Source organism: Melanotaenia boesemani, chromosome 24, assembly GCF_017639745.1.
Source record: "Melanotaenia boesemani isolate fMelBoe1 chromosome 24, fMelBoe1.pri, whole genome shotgun sequence".
NCBI classification, from domain to species: Eukaryota; Metazoa; Chordata; class Actinopteri; order Atheriniformes; family Melanotaeniidae; genus Melanotaenia; species Melanotaenia boesemani.
The window spans coordinates 23,527,003-23,546,610 of NC_055705.1; the positions used below are offsets into that span (position 1 = coordinate 23,527,003).

General features: G+C 41.1%; 1 protein-coding gene across 2 annotated transcripts in view; it reads left to right on the plus strand.

Moving 5' to 3' along the window:
- LOC121635412 (sodium-driven chloride bicarbonate exchanger-like) overlaps positions 1-19,608 on the plus strand; it is a 64,808-nt gene that overhangs the window by 38,046 nt on the left and 7,154 nt on the right. For both annotated transcript variants that reach the window (XM_041978537.1, XM_041978538.1), the window contains exons 12-22: positions 1,112-1,212; positions 2,679-2,853; positions 4,746-4,879; positions 8,007-8,252; positions 8,828-8,933; positions 11,250-11,411; positions 14,979-15,092; positions 17,666-17,827; positions 17,959-18,210; positions 19,251-19,319; positions 19,395-19,568. In XM_041978537.1, the coding sequence (XP_041834471.1) occupies positions 1,112-1,212; positions 2,679-2,853; positions 4,746-4,879; positions 8,007-8,252; positions 8,828-8,933; positions 11,250-11,411; positions 14,979-15,092; positions 17,666-17,827; positions 17,959-18,210; positions 19,251-19,319; positions 19,395-19,568 (1,695 nt within the window). The remainder of the gene's footprint in view (positions 1-1,111; positions 1,213-2,678; positions 2,854-4,745; positions 4,880-8,006; positions 8,253-8,827; positions 8,934-11,249; positions 11,412-14,978; positions 15,093-17,665; positions 17,828-17,958; positions 18,211-19,250; positions 19,320-19,394; positions 19,569-19,608) is intronic.

Sequence of the window (19,608 nt, forward strand, 5' to 3'; positions counted from 1 at the left end):
TATTTTATTTACTTACAATATTACAAAACAATAAATAAAATATTGCACATTAATGAACACAAGTACAAACGCACAAATGTTAGCTTAGCTAAGTTAGCTTAGCAGCTAATTTCCGCCTGTTTGTTCCTGGCAGGTAACACACCGAGGTACAGACAATAAAGAGTAAAGTAAAAAAGGAAACTTTATTTAGTAGTTTTAGCTACTTTATTTATTAGGGTAGTTACAAGTATTTTCTTAAACAATACAATTACATGAAGTAATTGTGCTGATCCAACAATACAAAGTTAAACGTGTTCATCAGAAATGCAGTTTAATCATATTTTACACTCAGCTGGTGAGTTTGAAAAAGAAAAACACAAAGCAAGAAAACCAAGGGCCAAACGGGTCAGAAGAAGAAGTAGTAAAAAATACTTAAATGTTTAATCAACTTCAGTCCTAATCAGAACCACATGACTTTTGTTTAATTAATTCTTTTTCTGGATTTTTTGTTGTAACAAAAACACTAAATAACATAAAATATTTTCCACACATGAATTTCAAAGCAGCGCAGATCCTCTGGACTTAAATGGGTCCCTGCAGAAAATATGCCATTAAAATAATATAAATAAGTATAATTTTATTCAACTTCAGTCCTAATCAGAGATTTTTAGAAATATTAATAACAAATATTTTTTGGCTAATTTGTTCATAATAAGCCCCCCTAAAAAAAACAAAAACAACAAAAAAAAAACAACTTTATAAAAGGAAAACTATATAATATAAAATACATTTCACACATGATTTTAAGAGAGGAAGGAATTATTGGGACACAATGGATTAGTGCAGGAAAAGTGCTTTAGGAATATTTTTAATCAGTGGCTCTCAAACTTTTTCTACTGCGCCCCTCTTTGGAGTAATAAACATTCCTAATGCCATTCCTCTAATGGCCTGAAATTTAGGTGAAAATTATTTTTATAACTTTCACCTAACAAGTCCTTTTTATTCAGCGTGTGTAGCCGTGCTGGATTTATGCATGAGGGTAAATGTAGGAGCAGCCTGGAACAAACATCAGCTCGTTTACTGTCTCCGTCCACCAAGTGACGGTTGACTGACGCTGATCTTAACCACACAGGAGAAGCGAAAGATTCCCCCCGTTCCCAACGGAGTGACGGATCTGGGCGAGTCCGAGGGGCACGGCGGGCACGGCGGCCCTGAGCTTCAGCGCACTGGGAGGTACGTCTATGAGACAAACAGGATGGTTTACTGCGTCCAGGCCTGACTTCTTGAAGCTCTTCTTTGTGCCCATCTTCCTGTCTCCTGTCAGCTGCCTCGCTGGCTCCAAACTGTAAATTTAGCCTCTTAAAAGACCCTACAGGGCCATTATCATTCCTCAGTCCTCTATACACCACAGAGGCCCTTTGTTCGAGTCTTACTTCATCATGAGTTTACAGTAATTCAGCCATTTCTCCCACATTTACTCTGATTCTCCAGTACAACACACTGCTGCTGTATATTAAACACTTTAACACTAATGTTGAATATTACATAAACATGCTGTTTATGCTTCTTTATGTCTTTTCTTATAATATAATGTACTTTTATCTAAAGCAGGGGTGCCCAGGTCCAGTCCTGGAGATCTACCATCCTACAACTTGTAGATGAATCCGATGAATGTCTGGTTGCAGGCCTTTGCAGAGATGAATTCAGTCATTTCATTCAGGTGCTGGAGAAGGGTTGCATCTAAAAATTGATCTCCAGGACTGGGCCTGGGCACCCCTGGTCTAAAGGACCAAGAAAAAAGAGGCACATAATGAAGCTACATGAATCTAAAACATATGGTATCATATCTGTTGTATTTTTAAGCCTTGACTTTAACATCCTCCAGGGACAACGGAAGCCTTGGCTAAAATCTGGGGTGTTTACATAATATGTTTATTTGTAATATTCATTAACATTCATCGTCCTTCCCAAATAAATAAATCAACAGTGATGTTCCACAGTGCGGTTACAACCACAGAGGTCATAAGTCATGTCTAAGCCATGTAAATGAGCAATTCCAGCAATAAATAAGCAGAAATGTAGAGATTTAAACTCGACATGTGACTACCGCTGGATTCTGTCCCGCCTGTTTGAGGCAGTGGGTGCAGAATAAGTTATCACTGAGCATCTCTGTGACAGAGTGATGCAGTCGATGAGCTGCAGGACAGATTTATAACTCAGCTGAGACTGGCCAGAAGCCCGTCTCGTCCCTTAGGGACGTGAAAAACAAGCACAACCGTCCACCCGGTGTAGCCGTCCACACACAAATACAGTCCAAACAACAAAAACAACCACTGTCCTGAGGGTTAACGCTCCATATTCATGCTCGTGGTTCACATGAGTAATACGGTAAATATACCAGGAATAGATAAGCTAGTACTGCTAATAGTGCCATGCACTGCTCAAACATTTGCTCAGGAGTTTGCAAACTTCTGTGGTCAGAATAAGAACTGATACGATTTGATTTGGGAACGTTTATTCATCCTCCTGTGAGACAGTAAATAATAAAACGTGTTCATTCAGTACGAAGGTGAAACGAAGGATGGTTGGCTGCTTGGTAAACTCAGAGACAATCATATCACTGCCAGCGGACTGAAATCAGACGGTTCTGTTATGACCCACATCTGTGGATCTTTGCTAAGATCCTGATCTCCCTGCAGGGTGTTTGGGGGCTTCATCTTGGACATCAAACGAAAGGCCCCTCACTACCTTTCCGACTACACGGACGCCATCAGCCTTCAGTGTCTGGCCTCCTTCCTCTTCCTCTACTGCGCCTGCATGTCACCTGTTATTACCTTTGGAGGCCTCCTGGGGGAGGCCACAGAGGGCCGTGTGGTAAGAGACATCAACTTTATTACTTCCTGGAGTCTAAACTGAAATTAGAGTCAATAAAAAATACATAAAAACAGTCAAAAGTTTTCTTACGTTTCCACCAGGAAGACACGAGTGAGTTTTTAACAGGTGTCAAACATCCGGGGGATTAAGAGTCAAAAGGATTACGTTACTAATTCCTAGAGCTACACGACTAATTCTTAGAACTCTTTACTAATTCCTAGGAGTACATTACTAGATCCTAGGACTGCTTTAGTGATTCCTACAGTTATGTTATTAATTCCTAGGACAATTTCAATAAATCCTAGGAATGCGTTACTAATGCCTAGGACTATGTGAACAGTTCTTAGGATTACTTTTATAATCCTTCGGACTACATCACCGATTCCTAGAGCTACATTCAGTAATCTTTTTTTCTTCTCTAAGAACTTTTTGAGTGTATTTCTCCATGAAGTTATGGATTTGTTGGCATCTGTTTAAAGAAATGGCTGCTTTAGATTTTATTGTATGTCAGAAAAAAAACGGAGAATTTTATTGGAAGAGAGTTTTGTTGTTTCTCACACACCCTAAAATGTGTTATTTAAGCTGAAAACAGCACAGTTTTCCCTAATTGTAATAAAAACCACGTATACTGTTGATAAACTTAGTATTGTTTAGTTAATTTAAAAACGGGATTTTGTGGGTAAAAAAAAGGCTCATAGCGCCCTCTGCAGGGTAAAACCAGGTTATGTTTTTCGTGACATAGAGGTTATCTACGTCACAAGAAAATTTTAAAAATCCCACAGCCCCTCCCTCCAGATGCGGGTAGGCGGGGCCTCGCCTTGCAGGCATATAAAACCACGCCCACCAACGCATATGAAGGTTAACTTATCTGGTGTAGATCTGCTAGTTTCAGACTTCTGTTCTTTCACAGAGTTTCTGTTGAAATCTTCCTACAATGGGACGGATTTGTGCTTCTGAGGGTGTAAAAGTAAAACCGGACTTTATTCTTTACCTGCTGATCCTCATCTGGCGACAGACAGCAGCTCAAATCGTAGCAGCAGCAACTTCCAGCAGCTCTTCCTGCAGCTGCCACAACCTGCCGCGAGTCTCCACAGCTTTCCAGAACTGCTGGAGCTGCTGGCAGGCAGCTAACAGCTAACAGCGCTAACGGTTCAGACTGATACGTTCAGGACCACCTGGTTCATGTGTAGCTGAGGAGATTCAGGAGGGAAAGTCTTCCACCTCAAAGATGCTCTGTGGCGTAGCTGCTTGGTGAATCTCGCCTTCCATCTTACCAGTCTACCTGTGCATCCCGCCCCGCCCACTCTCCGCCCCCTGATCACCCCACACCTCCCACCCCAACCTTTGCGGTTTCAGGCATTTGTCAAAATTTGGGAGTGGGTGGAGTTACGCAGAAAGTAGGGGGTGGAGCTACACTTTAATGAGCATTTGTGTCAAGAACTGAAAGCAACAACATTGTGGTTTATTTTCTACGGAGGTTATGTGCAAAACATGGATCAAAATGTGTCTTTAGCCTTTTTTTATACTTTAGCATCTCTAGTTTTAAACTGTACTCTAAAAGAACCGTTTAGCTACAGCAGGGGTGGCCAACGTCGCTTCTCGAGAGCCACAATTCTACAGGTTTACCATGCATCCCTGAACTGACACACCTGACTAAAACTAATCAGTCATAGTGCAGATCCTTATACCCTGTTGGATCCACTTAATTTGAGTCAGGTGTGTTGGTGCAGGGATGCATGGAAAACCTGCAGGATTGTGGCTCTTGAGGACCGACATTGGCCACCCCTGAGCTACAGCATGCCAGTCTTGTGACCTAGGAGATTAAATGGTTTAGAACTCCTATAAACCTTTTTTTTGTGAAAGAATCAGATGAATTCCTCCTGTGTTTCCAGAGTGCTATCGAGTCCCTGTTTGGGGCCTCCATGACTGGGATAGCCTACTCTTTGTTTGCTGGTCAACCCCTGACCATCCTGGGCAGTACGGGGCCTGTTCTCGTCTTTGAGAAGATCCTCTTCAAGTTTTGCAAGTAGGCTGCTTTTTTGACTTAATTTGTCTCTTTTTTTTATGTTTTTTACGCTGTAGGATTAGTACGTTGTCAGGATTAGTGCTGGGTTTAAAAAAAATCAATAAATCAATTTGAATTGATTCAAATTTAATTCAGTAATGATTCATATAACTCAGTGACAACAGTGACCCTACTCTCACGTGACTTACTAATACAGGGGTGGCCAGCGTCGGTCCTGAAGAGCCATAATCCTGCAGGTTTTCCAAATTTCCCTGCTCCAACACACCTGACTTAAACTAATGAGTCATTATGCAGATCCTTATAGGCTGTTGGATCCATTTAATTTGAGTCAGGTGTGCTGGAGCAGGGAAATTTGGAAAACCTGCAGGATTGTGGCTCTTGAGGACTGACGTTGGCCACTCCTGTACTAACTCTTTGTGAGATCCTAGCGTATCTACACAAATGAAAGATTTCCTGTGTCACTTCCATCCAATCAGCTTCTCTCTCCGAGAAGATGCCACATTCAGATGTTCTCATTCATTATTGGATTATATTAACCTGTAAACTATTTAGCAGCTTATTACCTCTCACATTATCAGCTAACACTAAGACTACAGGCTCTCACATTAGCAGCTAATGCTAAGACTGCAGGCTCTCACATTATCAGCTAACACTAAGACTGCAGGCTCTCACATTAGCAGCTAACACTAAGACTGCATGCTCTCACATCATCAGCTAATGCTAAGACTGCAGGCTCTCACATTAGCAGCTAATGCTAAGACTGCATGCTCTCACATTAGCAGCTAATGCTAAGACTGCAGGCTCTTACATTAGCAACTAACGCTAACACTGCAGGCTTTCCCATTAGCAGCTAATGCTAAGACTGCAGGTCTCTCACATTAGCAGCTAATGCTAAGACTGCAGGCTCTCACATTAGCAGCTAACACTAAGACTGCAGGCTTTCACATCATCAGCTAATGCTAAGACTGCAGGCTCTCACATTAGCAGCTAATGCTAAGACTGCATGCTCTCACATTAGCAGCTAATGCTAAGACTGCAGGCTCTTACATTAGCAACTAACGCTAAGACTGCAGGCTTTCCCATTAGCAGCTAGTGCTAAGACTGCAGGTCTCTCAAATTAGCAGCTAATGCTAAGACCGTGGGCTTTCACATTAGCAGCTAACGCTTAGACTGCAGGCTTTCACATTAGCAGCTAATGCTAAGACTGCAGGCTCTCACATTAGCAGCTAATGCTAAGACTGTAGGCTCTCACATTAGCAGCTAACACTAAGACTGCAGGCTCTCACATTAGCAGCTAATGCTAAGACTGCAGGCTTTCACATTAGCAGCTAACGCTAAGACTGCAGCCTCTCACATTAGCAGCTAACGCTAAGACTGCAGGCTCTCACATTAGCAGCTAACGCTAAGACAGCAGGCTCTCATATTAGCAGCTAACGCTAAGACTGCAGGCTCTCACATTAGCAGCTAATGCTAAGACTGTAGGCTCTCACATTAGCAGCTAACACTAAGACTGCAGGCTCTCACATTAGCAGCTAATGCTAAGACTGTGGGCTTTCACATTAGCAGCTAACACTAAGACTGCAGGCTCTCACATTAGCAGCTAACGCTAAGACTGCAGGCTCTCATATTAGCAGCTAACGCTAAGACTGCAGGCTCTCACATTAGCAGCTAATGCTAAGACTGCAGGTCTCTCACATTAGCAGCTAATACTAAGACCGTGGGCTTTCACATTAGCAGCTAACGCTTAGACTGCAGGCTTTCACATTAGCAGCTAATGCTAAGACTGCAGGCTCTCACATTAGCAGCTAATGCTAAGACTGCAGGCTCTCACATTAGCAGCTAACACTAAGACTGCAGGCTCTCACATTAGCAGCTAATGCTAAGACTGTGGGCTTTCACATTAGCAGCTAACGCTAAGACTGCAGCCTCTCACATTAGCAGCTAACGCTAAGACTGCAGGCTCTCACATTAGCAGCTAACGCTAAGACTGCGGGCTCTCACATTAGCAGCTAATGCTAAGACTGTGGGCTTTCACATTAGCAGCTAACGCTAAGACTGCAGGCTCTCACATTAGCAGCTAGCGCTAAGACTGCAGGCTCTCATATTAGCAGCTAACGCTAAGCCTGCAGGCTCTCACATTAGCAGCTAATGCTAAGACTGTAGGCTCTCACATTAGCAGCTAACACTAAGACTGCAGGCTCTCACATTAGCAGCTAATGCTAAGACTGTGGGCTTTCACATTAGCAGCTAACACTAAGACTGCAGGCTCTCATATTAGCAGCTAACGCTAAGACTGCGGGCTGTCACATTAGCAGCTAACGCTAATACTATGTTCCGCCAGCATTTCTCTAGTCATTTTTACCAGTCAAAGCGTTTTACACTACATGTCACATTCACATAACCCAGTCGGCACATCAGGAGGCAATGTGGGGTTCAGTTTCGGTTTCTTTTTTAGCCAAGGACACTTCGACATGTAGTTGGTTTGTAGACAACTGCTTTTCCTCCTGAGCTACAGCCTCCGGAACACAGAATGTTTTAAAAATAACAGAAAGTGACGTTGCCATGCACGTATGCGCGTCGAGATAAATGTTTTGGTAAATGTAGACAGGGGTGTACGATATTGCAAAGTTTGGTATCGACCTGATACAGAGTAAATAAAGGACTAGTATCGTTGATACTGATGCTGATTTTTTTTTAACCAAAGTTATTATACATACTATAAAAATCTGAATTTGGCATTATCTTGACGAGAGAAGCTGATTTTGGGCGTGTTGGTGTCACCAAACTGAACAGAATCCAGCAAAAAACACTTTATCCTACTTATTTCTGAACTTTGTGATAAATCCGATAATGGACTCATGAACACAGACAATGATCTGTCAAATATAATATTTCAGAAATGCATGTAGATGCATCCGATCAGATTATTACAGTAATCTGATTACTCCCAGACATCTGATTTTGATGGTTCAGTGTTACATAAAAATATCTAAGAATCTCTTTAATATTCAAGAAAACCTGGTGTTGTTGCATAAATATCAGGAAATGAATGGAAATGATTCAGGAAATTGGTGGTGATTCCAGTCGGGAAGTTTCGGACTTATTTCCATTTATTTGTGTGTTTCAGGGAATATGGGCTGTCGTACCTCTCCCTGAGGGCCTGCATCGGTCTGTGGACGGCCTTCTTCTGTCTGCTGCTGGTGGCCACAGATGCCAGCTCGCTCGTCTGCTACATCACGCGCTTCACTGAAGAAGCTTTTGCTGCGCTGATCTGCATTATCTTCATTTATGAGGCCCTTGAGAAGCTACTTCACCTGGGGGTGCATTATCCCATCAATAAACACAACAACCTGCAGAAACTCACCCAGTACTGGCAAGTTCCACTCATTAATTTTTATCTGATTTATAATAAAGAAAAACACAAGGACAGGATTTTGACCTTTTTCTGTTATGCTGTAAGGGTTGTACTAGTTGTAATTACCTGGTTAAGTAGAAAAAGGGAGTTTTGTGATTGGTTTTTGGTTTCGTGTCAGCTGGTGTTGCATGCAGACTGTTTTCCGCCTCTCCGTCCAAACGTGGAGCAGCAGATGGTGCGGTGCTACAGATCGCTGCTCATTCCATCAGCAGTGGGCTGAGCTTCATGATGATGAATAATCTCATGTTTAGATGGGGAGGTGGGGGGTCCAGAGTGGCTTGGATTATTATCCTGCTACGTACGATGGCTGTTAGCTCTGTCAAGCCTACAGCTCCTTCCTCCTGCTTTCTGATTGGGTGTGTAGGTTTGTAAGACAGAGACCAGAAACGGGACTTTAAATCCAACATATCTGTTTATTGGCTTAAAAGTGCTTGTAAATAAAAAAAAGAAATGGTTTTACTCAAAATGCTTCGTTTTGCTGTTGCATCTGCTGACTGTTTAGAGAGAAAACTGAATGAAAATGTCTTGTAAAGGTGTACATGCGTGGAGCCCAGAGAGCCGAGCAATGAGACGCTACACTTCTGGGAGGAGAGGAACATCACAGCCTCGCAGCTCAACTGGACCACGCTGGAGGTCGACGTAAGAGCTTCTTTATCTTCAGCAGCTGCACATGCTCAGTGAGACAAAGCAGCAGCCAAGTATGATGAAAAGTATAAGAAAGACTAAACACAGACAGAAAAGCAAGTTTAACACACAAGTCAGGGATGTTAAACACTATAAATAATGTTTTAGTACAAACACGTACAGGTACATTATCAGGTATCTGGAAATGAAACGTACAGTGTTTTACAACATGATTATGCCTCAGTTACACATTTACATATTTAGTTTAAAGTATCAAATGTATGTTTATACTAATATATTTAAATTTATAATATAAAACCCATTATTCTTTAATATTTGATGTATTTAATCGTTTGTATTTATAGAATTTCATTCATTTTTTTAAATTATATCCATTTTTAAATTTCATATATTAGATTTTTGTTCATTTATTTATATTTACATGTGTGATTTGTACGTGTAAATTTCCACATGTGTGATAGAAAAGAAAAAGTTCTCCTGCCTTGGAAATGTTTTACATTTACAGAAAACATGAAACCTGGAAACATTATAGGTTACAGTTACTTTTAGTTAAAAAATGTGATTTTATATTTACTAAATTTGTTCTGCAGACCAGATTGGACCCTCTTGTGGACCGGTTTTGGCCCCTGGGCCAAATGTTTGACACCTCTGTTGAAAAAAAAAAAAAAAAAGTTATATTTTTCTTGCTTCCTATGACATTAATGACTAAGTTTACTCACCGGAACGTCGCTCTAACATGTGCAGGCAGGGATGAGGAACACGTGACAGGATTTAACTTAATTATCATGGATGTGTATTTTCACATGACTTCATCAGACTGATGACTCTTTTATTTATCCCCACCACCATCATCATCATCCCCACCACCATCATCATCATCCCCACCACCATCATCATCATCGCCACCATCATCATCATCCCCACCACCATCATCATCCCCACCACCATCATCATCATCCCCACCACCATCATCATCATCCCCACCATCATCATCATCCCCACCACCATCATCATCATCGCCACCATCATCATCATCCCCACCACCATCATCATCCCCACCATCATCATCATCCCCACCACCATCATCATCATCGCCACCACCATCATCATCCCCACCACCATCATCATCCCCACCATCATCATCATCCCCACCATCATCATCATCCCCACCATCATCATCATCCCCACCACCATCATCATCCCCACCATCATCATCATCCCCACCACCATCATCATCCCCACCATCATCATCATCGCACCATCATCATCATCGCCACCATCATCATCATTGCCACCATCATCATCATCCCCACCATCATCATCATCCCCACCACCATCATCATCCCCACCACCATCATCATCCCCACCACCATCATCATCATCGCCACCATCATCATCATCGCCACCATCATCATCATCCCCACCATCATCATCATCTCCACCACCATCATCATCCCCACCACCATCATCATCATCGCCACCATCATCATCATCCCCACCATCATCATCACCATCGCCACCACCATCATCATCCCCACCATCATCATCCCCACCACCATCATCATCATCGCCATCATCATCATCATCGCCACCATCATCATCATCCCCACCACCATCATCATCCCCACCATCATCATCATCCCCACCATCATCATCATCCCCACCACCATCATTCTCCCCACCACCATCATCATCATCCCCACCACCATCATCATCCCCACCACCATCATCATCATCCCCACCACCATCATCATCATCCCCACCACCATCATCATCCCCACCATCATCACCCCCACCATCATCATCCCCACCACCATCATCATCATCCCCACCACCATCATCATCCCCACCATCATCACCCCCACCATCATCACCCCCACCATCATCATCCCCACCATCATCATCCCCACCACCATCATCATCCCCACCATCATCATCATCCCCACCACCATCATTCTCCCCACCATCATCACCATCATCACCCCCACCATCATCACCCCCACCATCATCATCCCCACCACCATCATCATCCCCACCATCATCATCATCCCCACCACCATCATCATCCCCACCATCATCCCCACCATCATCATCATCCCCACCACCATCATCATCCCCACCACCATCATTCTCCCCACCATCATCACCATCATCACCCCCACCATCATCATCCCCACCACCATCATCATCATCCCCACCACCATCATTCTCCCCACCATCATCACCATCATCACCCCCACCATCATCACCCCCACCATCATCATCCCCACCATCATCATCCCCACCATCATCATCCTCTGGGGCCAGTAGCAGTGCGAGATGTTGCACGGGGACTTTGAGGGGAGTGCCTGTGGTCCTCATGGCCCTTACATTCCGGATGTCCTCTTCTGGTGTGTTGTCCTCTTCTTCTCCACCGTCTTCATGTCTGCGTTCCTCAAAGAGTTCAAGACGAGCCGCTACTTCCCCACCAAGGTACAAATACGCCGACAACCACGGTTTAAAGGAAAAATCACACAGGGACAAATATAAATGTTGTCCTTCATGAAAATAGGTATTCAGGGATTCCTTCTTCTCATTTTTATATGCCAAATGTCTTAAGAAACAGCTGAGTCACTAAATTAAGTTCAAGTGACAGAACTGGACTTCAGGCAGTCCTGCAGCCAGACTCTGTCACCATGGAGACATGTTTTAACATATGCAGAACTGTAGGAAGCTACAATCTACTCCCGTTTAGATCACTGGAGGACAAAAACGTCATCTCCCAAAACTGCTATAAAAACATTACAGATTAATATTGTTTTCATTTTTTTGTCAAATCTTTTAGTCAACTCAGTTCCTATGAAACTATCAAATATGTAATAATTCCATTTTTTTAACCCCTGAAATGACAGTTTGATCACATGATGTCACTGTTTATATGAAGAATATACACATTAAATGAGTGATTAGTAAAATACACATTAGGGAGCTGGTAAACTTTATTTATTTTTCAAAAATATCAGTCTTTAAATTTAAAAAGAAATTAGTAATATTGATTTTGCTGCATGTGTTGTTGTACAGAGAACATGTAGAAGACAAAAACTGTTTACCATAAACATACATGAAAACATTCTTGATGATATATTTAGTATATTTAAGCCCTTAACAACTGGATTTATTTATAATTACACACACGTGTGTATTCATTCTCTCTGTACCACTTAGTCCATTACGGTCGCGGGTGAGCTGGAGCCTATCCCAGCATTTTAACAGGTGAGAGGCAGGTACACCTGGACAGGTCACCAGTCCATCGCAGGGCCAACACATAGACATAGGGACAAACAACCATTCACACACACACTCCTAGGGAGAATTTAGAGTCATCAGTTAACCTAACATGCATGTCTTTGGACAGTGGGAGGAAGCCGGAGAGAACCCACACATACACGGGGAGAACATGTAAACTCCACACAGAAAGGCCACCACCCTATTGTAACGGTTCCATAGTGGTCCCGCTAATGTTAAGGGTAGTGTTATTTCCCCATGGTTCTAGCTATACTATATGTGTGTGTATATATATATATATATAAAATACAGTATATTAAATCAGGAAAAATAAATAAAGGAACTGAAATAAAATATTTAATAAATAATGATAAATATTTTAAAATATTTTTTTAAATATTAAATAAAAGTAAAAATAAATTATTACTAAAATTAGACTAAAAGAAATAAAAATAATTAATTAGAAAAATTTATTAAATAAATAAAGGCCAGATCTGGTTTGTTGCAAGTACGTGACACCAGGCATCGAAGGGGTGAAGACTGATCTTTGAATAAATAAATTAGTGAGTAAATTAATTAATTAATTAATTAAAATTAAAAAATTCTGGTGGGCGTTTTTAAATAATGAATAATTGTTGATTTTCCTGATAATTACTGGTAGTTTTTTTCCAGGATTTCAACCTCCGAATGATGAAACCATTCCACAGAAATTTGTTTTTCATTTTGGAAAATTAATCTCCTCTAGTTAATGCCCTGGTGATTCGGCTATTTTAATAAATACAGGTGCTTAATGGTGGAGGTGCAGCTCCTTTTAGCACCGTGTAAATAAGACGTCTGTGCAAGAACATTTCAAAACTGTAAAAATTGAGGCTGTTTTTTGTTCATGATGTCACGGTGGGGAAATGATGATGATTTTATAGTGTTTTTTAAAGAGAGACCTGATGGCTCTTAATGTGCTTGCAGGTTGGATAAATGAGAAATATCATGGCATGAATGGAAGTTCTGACTACATCAGGGTTGCCTCCTTCTGCAGCCGTTGTGCAATGCTGCCATCTATTGGTTGTTCTTGTGACAGAAAAAATAAATAGATAAATAGAACCTGCAGTGTGGCCATTCTATGTGCAACATTTCTATGTTTAATCATCGGGATGACAGCAGCAGCATCATGTGTGGGGTGATGTTGGCTGACTGGTGTGTGTTGCATCATCGCCCCCTGGTGGTGATAAATAGGACTGCATTCTGCCTGTGGTGCAGCCATTTAATTTATTACAACAACCGAGACGAATGTTATCCGTCAGAACCAGGATCATCCAGATTTAACCCATTTAACTCTGGCTGGAGTGAATCTGTTGTCAGATTTAACATGTTTCCACATGTAGAAGCAGAGAGGTTTATAGGAGAAACATCAGCCTTGGCGTGTAAAAGTAAAGTAAAATTCTGAATCTGATCTTTTGCTTTGGACCCAGAATCTGTTAATCATATGAATCACTTCCATGCTGGAGGTCTCTGCACCTCCTGCACCATGGACCAGGCCGGAACCGTTTTAAATGCATTCTGCCACCACGTCGCACAGCAGGCTGAATGTGGCACAGAAGATGTTTTATTTACATGAAACCTGTTTTACTTGTAATCACCGGAGTTAGAGGCGCAACGCCTTAAATGTTCTCCGTCAAATGCTTGAAAAGTCAGCATTTATTAAATCACCCTCTCGGACTGCATGCTGGTCACATGACCGCATTTCGTCCTGACCTCGCTGGCTGCAAAGAACAAATGTGTTAGACTGAAAACTTAACAAGAAACGAGAGAAATGCACCAGTTTAACTTGGACTATATGTGTTACAGGCAGCATGTTGGTTAAACATCTAAACACACGCCTAGAACATCTTTCCTCCTATAAATAGTAATGCAAAGTACACAGATTTTCATCAGCACATCCCCCTCATAATGCTCCTCGTTTCTAAATATTACACTCTTCTCGTTTTTATTTTAAATTTACATTTATTTTTATTTCCTTTTTCCAGCATTAAGAAGCAGAAAAGCGGCCTGGCTGCCGAGTTCTGCTAATCCAAGAGAGAGATTTATGGATAATAAGGAATTCTGGTTTCGTATACAGAGTTATTTTATTTATTTTGCTGGATAACAAATTAATTCTGGAGCTGAACACAGAGACGGGAAACACATTAAAGAGGAAAAGAACTAACAAGCCAACAAAAACAAAATCCAGCAGCAGCCGTACAACCCAACCCAAACCGGATCCCACAGCTTCTGTAAGAAAACAAAGCAGACAATCATCAGGAGCACCTGAAGGAAGGAAGACAAACATGAACACATGATTAAACCCGTCTGTAGAGCATGTTGGTGAATAAATAAAAAATAATAATAATGTTTCTCATTTCTAGAAAAGCTTCACTATGAGGCTGTTTTCCTTTTGAATTGACTTTATTTAATAGATAGAACTGCAGTAAAGATGCAGGATTTTATTCATATTTGTGTTTTGTCTGTAAAATGTTTCTTAGCTGCAGGTGGCATCACATCTGTGGAGCTTTGTGGATTTTTAATCGTGGGTAAATTCCAGAAACCAGCTTACAGAGCCTGCTGATACCATTAATGCTGTAATTATGATGCAAATGGCACAGAAGTGAATAAATAACAGAATAAATGACAAACTAAGAGAAATAATGACTTTGTTTTACTCATTTACCAATGATTCAGCGAGTGAAGAACAAAGTGGATCAGAGAGCAAAATAACCAGCAGGAACGTGTCTTTGCTTCCAGGTGAGAGCCATCATCAGCGACTTCGCCGTCTTCATCACCATCCTCACTATGGTGCTAGTAGACTACGCCCTGGGAATCCCCTCGCCCAAACTACAGGTGCCCAGCAAGTTCAAGGTAGGTCTCCATGACGACCGGAGTCTCTTTAAGTGAGCCTGGAATCTGGCGAAACACCGTAATCAGACTTTAACTTATTTTTAGCCGCCGCGTGGAACCAGAACCAGAATCCATCATGGCGTGTTTTAGGTTACTGGAAATAAAACAGACAGGATGAGTTTCATCTTTATTTTCACACTTTATTCTAGTAATTACTTTGCATTTCCATCTGTAGATGTACCAGAAAGCTGTGGGCTGTCACCTTTCAGGGAGCAACGGACAGGGCTTAAGTGCCTTGCTCAAGGGCCCACAGTGGCTCGGTTCTGCTGGCATGTTGGGGACGGACCCAGGTTATCCAGACCTAAGTCCACCCCTGTCACCTCTAGGTTACCACTCCTCACCCGAGACCCAGTGAAGTCTTGAAAAGTCTTTTGTGACGTCCCTTCCCCCCAATGACGCAGCATCTTGACATCATAGTGGAAACAAGCAGGGAATTTTTCACCTTCATCTTCCTGCCACACGGGCCGGAAATAAATAAACAAGGAAGCTAGTTTTATTATTAATGAATTTAACATTTATATTTATTATAGTACTTTATAGTTTTTTAATAAAAAATAAATAAATGTACCACGTTATGCAGATTAATGAGCAGGAATGCGGCTGCTCTGAATCCACCACGAGGAAAAACTTCTCGTGTTTTATCCTCTGATTCCAGTAACGTGTCTCATACGCTCTTTGTTGTAAAGTCGCTGTCGACAGGCTGCAGGGAGGCCCGTCCCCGGACAGCCGCCGTAGCTCACGCTGCGTTCACTGGCGGGATTTTCACAACTCCAACCCGAACAATTCAGAGAAAACGCCACACGTCCGATTTTTGAGTCGGTAACTTGGGTTAGGTTCCTCAGCCCGCATTTGATTTAGTTCTCAAAAAGCAGCTTAATATTTATCGTACTAATAAACAGAACCGATGAGTGAACCTGTTGTTCAGGTGAGACACTGCAGGTGAGCAGGTAACACCACCAAAGCTTCCTGCTTTATTCCTCACATTAAGACTAGATTTTTCTTCAAGTTTATGTTTTAAATATGCAAATTTGGTATAATTTAATTATATAATTTAATAGTATAATTTATAGGAATACTGGATAAACCAGGTTCAGAGTTCTTGTCGTACTAATTAAAGGTTTTACAAAACAAGCATTTTCAGGATGAAATGTTTCATTAATCAGGTTGTGAATGAGATGTGAAAAATGCTCTTAACAAAATGTAAAAATATAGACGTCAGGATTATAACTGGAAGGTCTGGTGTGTGTGAAAGTTTTTTTTTTACTTTTAGATAGTAGAATTCAACATATTTAATCAAATTAATAGAAATAACAATGCAGACTGTCTGTGAGACGTGAAAGTCGTATTTTTTACAAAGCAAGTTCTCAGAAATGTGACATGTAAATATGGAAATTAGGTATTAAATTAAGGGAATACAGTGGTCCCTCGTTAATCCCGGAGTTATGTTCTAAAAATAAAAATTCTGACCACGCTCTTTTCTGAGGGACGACTTTCATGCTAACTCGTGGAAATTACAGATGACAGTTGGCGTCTCTTTCTACGAATATTTTAGACGTTTCTTTCAGCATTTTTACTTTCTAAAGCTTCATTTAAGCCTTCTGGACGTCCTTTTTGTTTTCATTTGTTTTTTTGATTTTATTGTGTGCAGCACGTTGTTCAGCTGTGGTTGTTTTAAAGTGCTTATTTATAACTTTGGTATTTTATTTTTATTTAAGTCTGTTTCTGACGTAGTAAATGGAGCAGTACCACTAGATACCACAGGGGGCAGTGCTGCTCACATGTGACCATCTGCCTGCTGAGTCTCACCTTAAACAGCAAAATAAATAAATAAACCTTCAACTCTTCAATGCTGAATGTAAAAAAAGGATTTTCAACGTCCCACTTCCGCGTTACCTCGAATGCAGCATCAGAGTTTTTCAGGTGGTCCAACCATTGAAGCAGGAAGTGGGGGGTCAAATTTTTTAAAAACTTTGTGTTTTGCGTCTGTAATTAACACAAATACCTTTTATGTTATTTTAAATAAAGTTAAATTTTACAGGAAATGTGGAGGGAGACAACTTTCACCTTTTTCCTGGAACCAAGTCGTGGTTTCAGCCTATCCTGAAGTCTTTAATATTACCTCTTCAGTTTAGGCTGGATTTCAGAGGATAATTATTTTTTTTCTCTTATTTTCATTTTGTTCTTAATAAAAGCAGCAGGGGAAATTAGATGTCAGTGTTTCCGTATTAATTGTCTTCGTTGTGACATTATTTACTTCTACCTGTCATTTAAAACATCGTTTCTTCTGTAGATATCTTGCTGGAATTATTTTTTTAAATGATAAAAATAATTCACTGTTTTAATATTTATTTTGTCTTTGACACAATTAAAATGTGAATTTTCCTGTTTTGTTTGACTCATAATGCTCATATCAGTCTTTTGTTCAGATTATTTAAATCTTTAAGTAAAAAAAAAAAAAGAAAAAATAAATAAAAACGAAATGTAATGATTTAATTTATTAGTCTAACATTAAACGATCTTCTGACGCTGTCCAGCCAACCAGAGATGATCGAGGCTGGGTGATAAACCCCGTTGGACCCAACCCCTGGTGGACCGTCATCATCACCTCCGTCCCCGCTCTGCTCTGCACCATCCTCATCTTCATGGACCAGCAGATCACCGCGGTCATTATTAACAGGAAGGAGCACAAACTGAAGGTGTTTAGTTATTTTCTGTTTTCTCTGCCTTTGTACCTAAATATTAAAACCCTAAAACCCAACCTTTGATTTACCTGAAGAGGCTGTAATAGTCTACACCTCCTCATCATCTCCACCCCTTCGTCCTGCAGAAAGGCTGTGGCTACCACCTGGACCTGTTTGTGGTGGGGGTGATGCTTGGCGTTTGCTCGGTGATGGGCCTGCCGTGGTTCGTGGCGGCCACCGTGCTCTCCATTTCCCACGTGAACAGCCTGAAGCTGGAGTCGGAGTGCTCGGCTCCCGGAGAACAGCCCAAGTTCCTGGGCATCCGGGAGCAGCGCTTCACCGGCCTCATGATCTTCACCCTGATGGGCTGCTCCGTCTTCATGACCTCCGTCCTGAAGGTCAGGCATGTTCACCTGTTTTCTCCTTAGTTTGCATAGTAAAAATCATGATTTAAATGCATTTTAAAACTATTTTAACCCAAAAAATTGTCATTCTTCAGAAACATTTTGAAGAAACATCTCAGTTTTAACAACAGCGCAGGTGGTCAAAAAGCTTATTTCCCCCTTAACGTCTACACATAGAAATAACACAGAAAATTCCTAAATACTTAGAAAAAATGTAAAAATTGGGTTAGTTCTGATCAGCTAATCTCGGTCAGTAGAAGAAAGAACAAAGCCGTAAATAATTTAACATTTGCTGCTAATGTTCGTACATATCAGTAAATAATCCGGAAGATTTGCTGCTATGTTCGTTCGTTGTAGTAAATATTCTGGAAGAAGTAAATAATCCACAAGATAGTCCGACATCTGGACGGTTTGCTGCTCGGTTTGTACCTGATTTGCAGATGTTACAGAAGTTTTACCAGCAGCAAATAACTGGAACATTTGCAGGTTATTTCAGGAGTTCAGTGCACGTGTGAAAACAGCTGTTGTGTGTTTTCCTGCATGTATTCGTGGTGATTGATAGCTCTTTTCAATGCTATTTCTTTTTAAATTTTTCTTACTTTTAAAAGATTGTTTTCCTTCTGGAGCTAATTCTACTGTTTTCTTTATAAATGTGTCAAACACAAAGTGAGACAGTGTGACGAGCTCAGGAAAATTAGAAAATAAAATTTCATTTAGATCTTTAAGCTGCTTTTTGTGTTTGAATCTGAATGGAAGTGATTGTGTTAAATCAACTTTGATATCATCTCATATTGATTATTGGTTCCTAAAACAAATTAAAATTGTATTTTGTCAGAAGTTGTGATATGATTAAAGTGAGCTGATGCTTCACACGGGGGTCAAACTTGTCATTTAGAGCTTTACAAAACCATCCTGAAACAATACGTAGTAGAAATAAACACCACAGTTTAACTTTTTCAGTGTCAGCAAATCTGAGGCTTGCTCTTCAATATATAAAAATAAATTATCTGATATATTTCTCTTCCCATCTGCAGTTCATCCCCATGCCTGTTCTCTACGGCGTCTTTCTGTACATGGGGGCTTCGTCCCTCAGAGGCATCCAGGTGAGCTTCCACACAGCCTGCTGCCAGGTTACTGGATCGGTTCATTCAGGATGAATTCTCTTTTTATTCGTGCAGTTCTTCGACCGTCTGAGGCTGTTTGGCATGCCGGCCAAACATCAGCCAGACTTCATCTACCTTCGCCACGTACCGCTGAGGAAGGTGCACCTTTTCACCATCATCCAGCTCAGCTGCTTGGTCCTGCTCTGGGTCATAAAAACCTCCAGGGCCGCCATCGTTTTCCCCATGATGGTAACCTGAGTGTCTGCAGGCGTATGGGTTTGTCTCCATT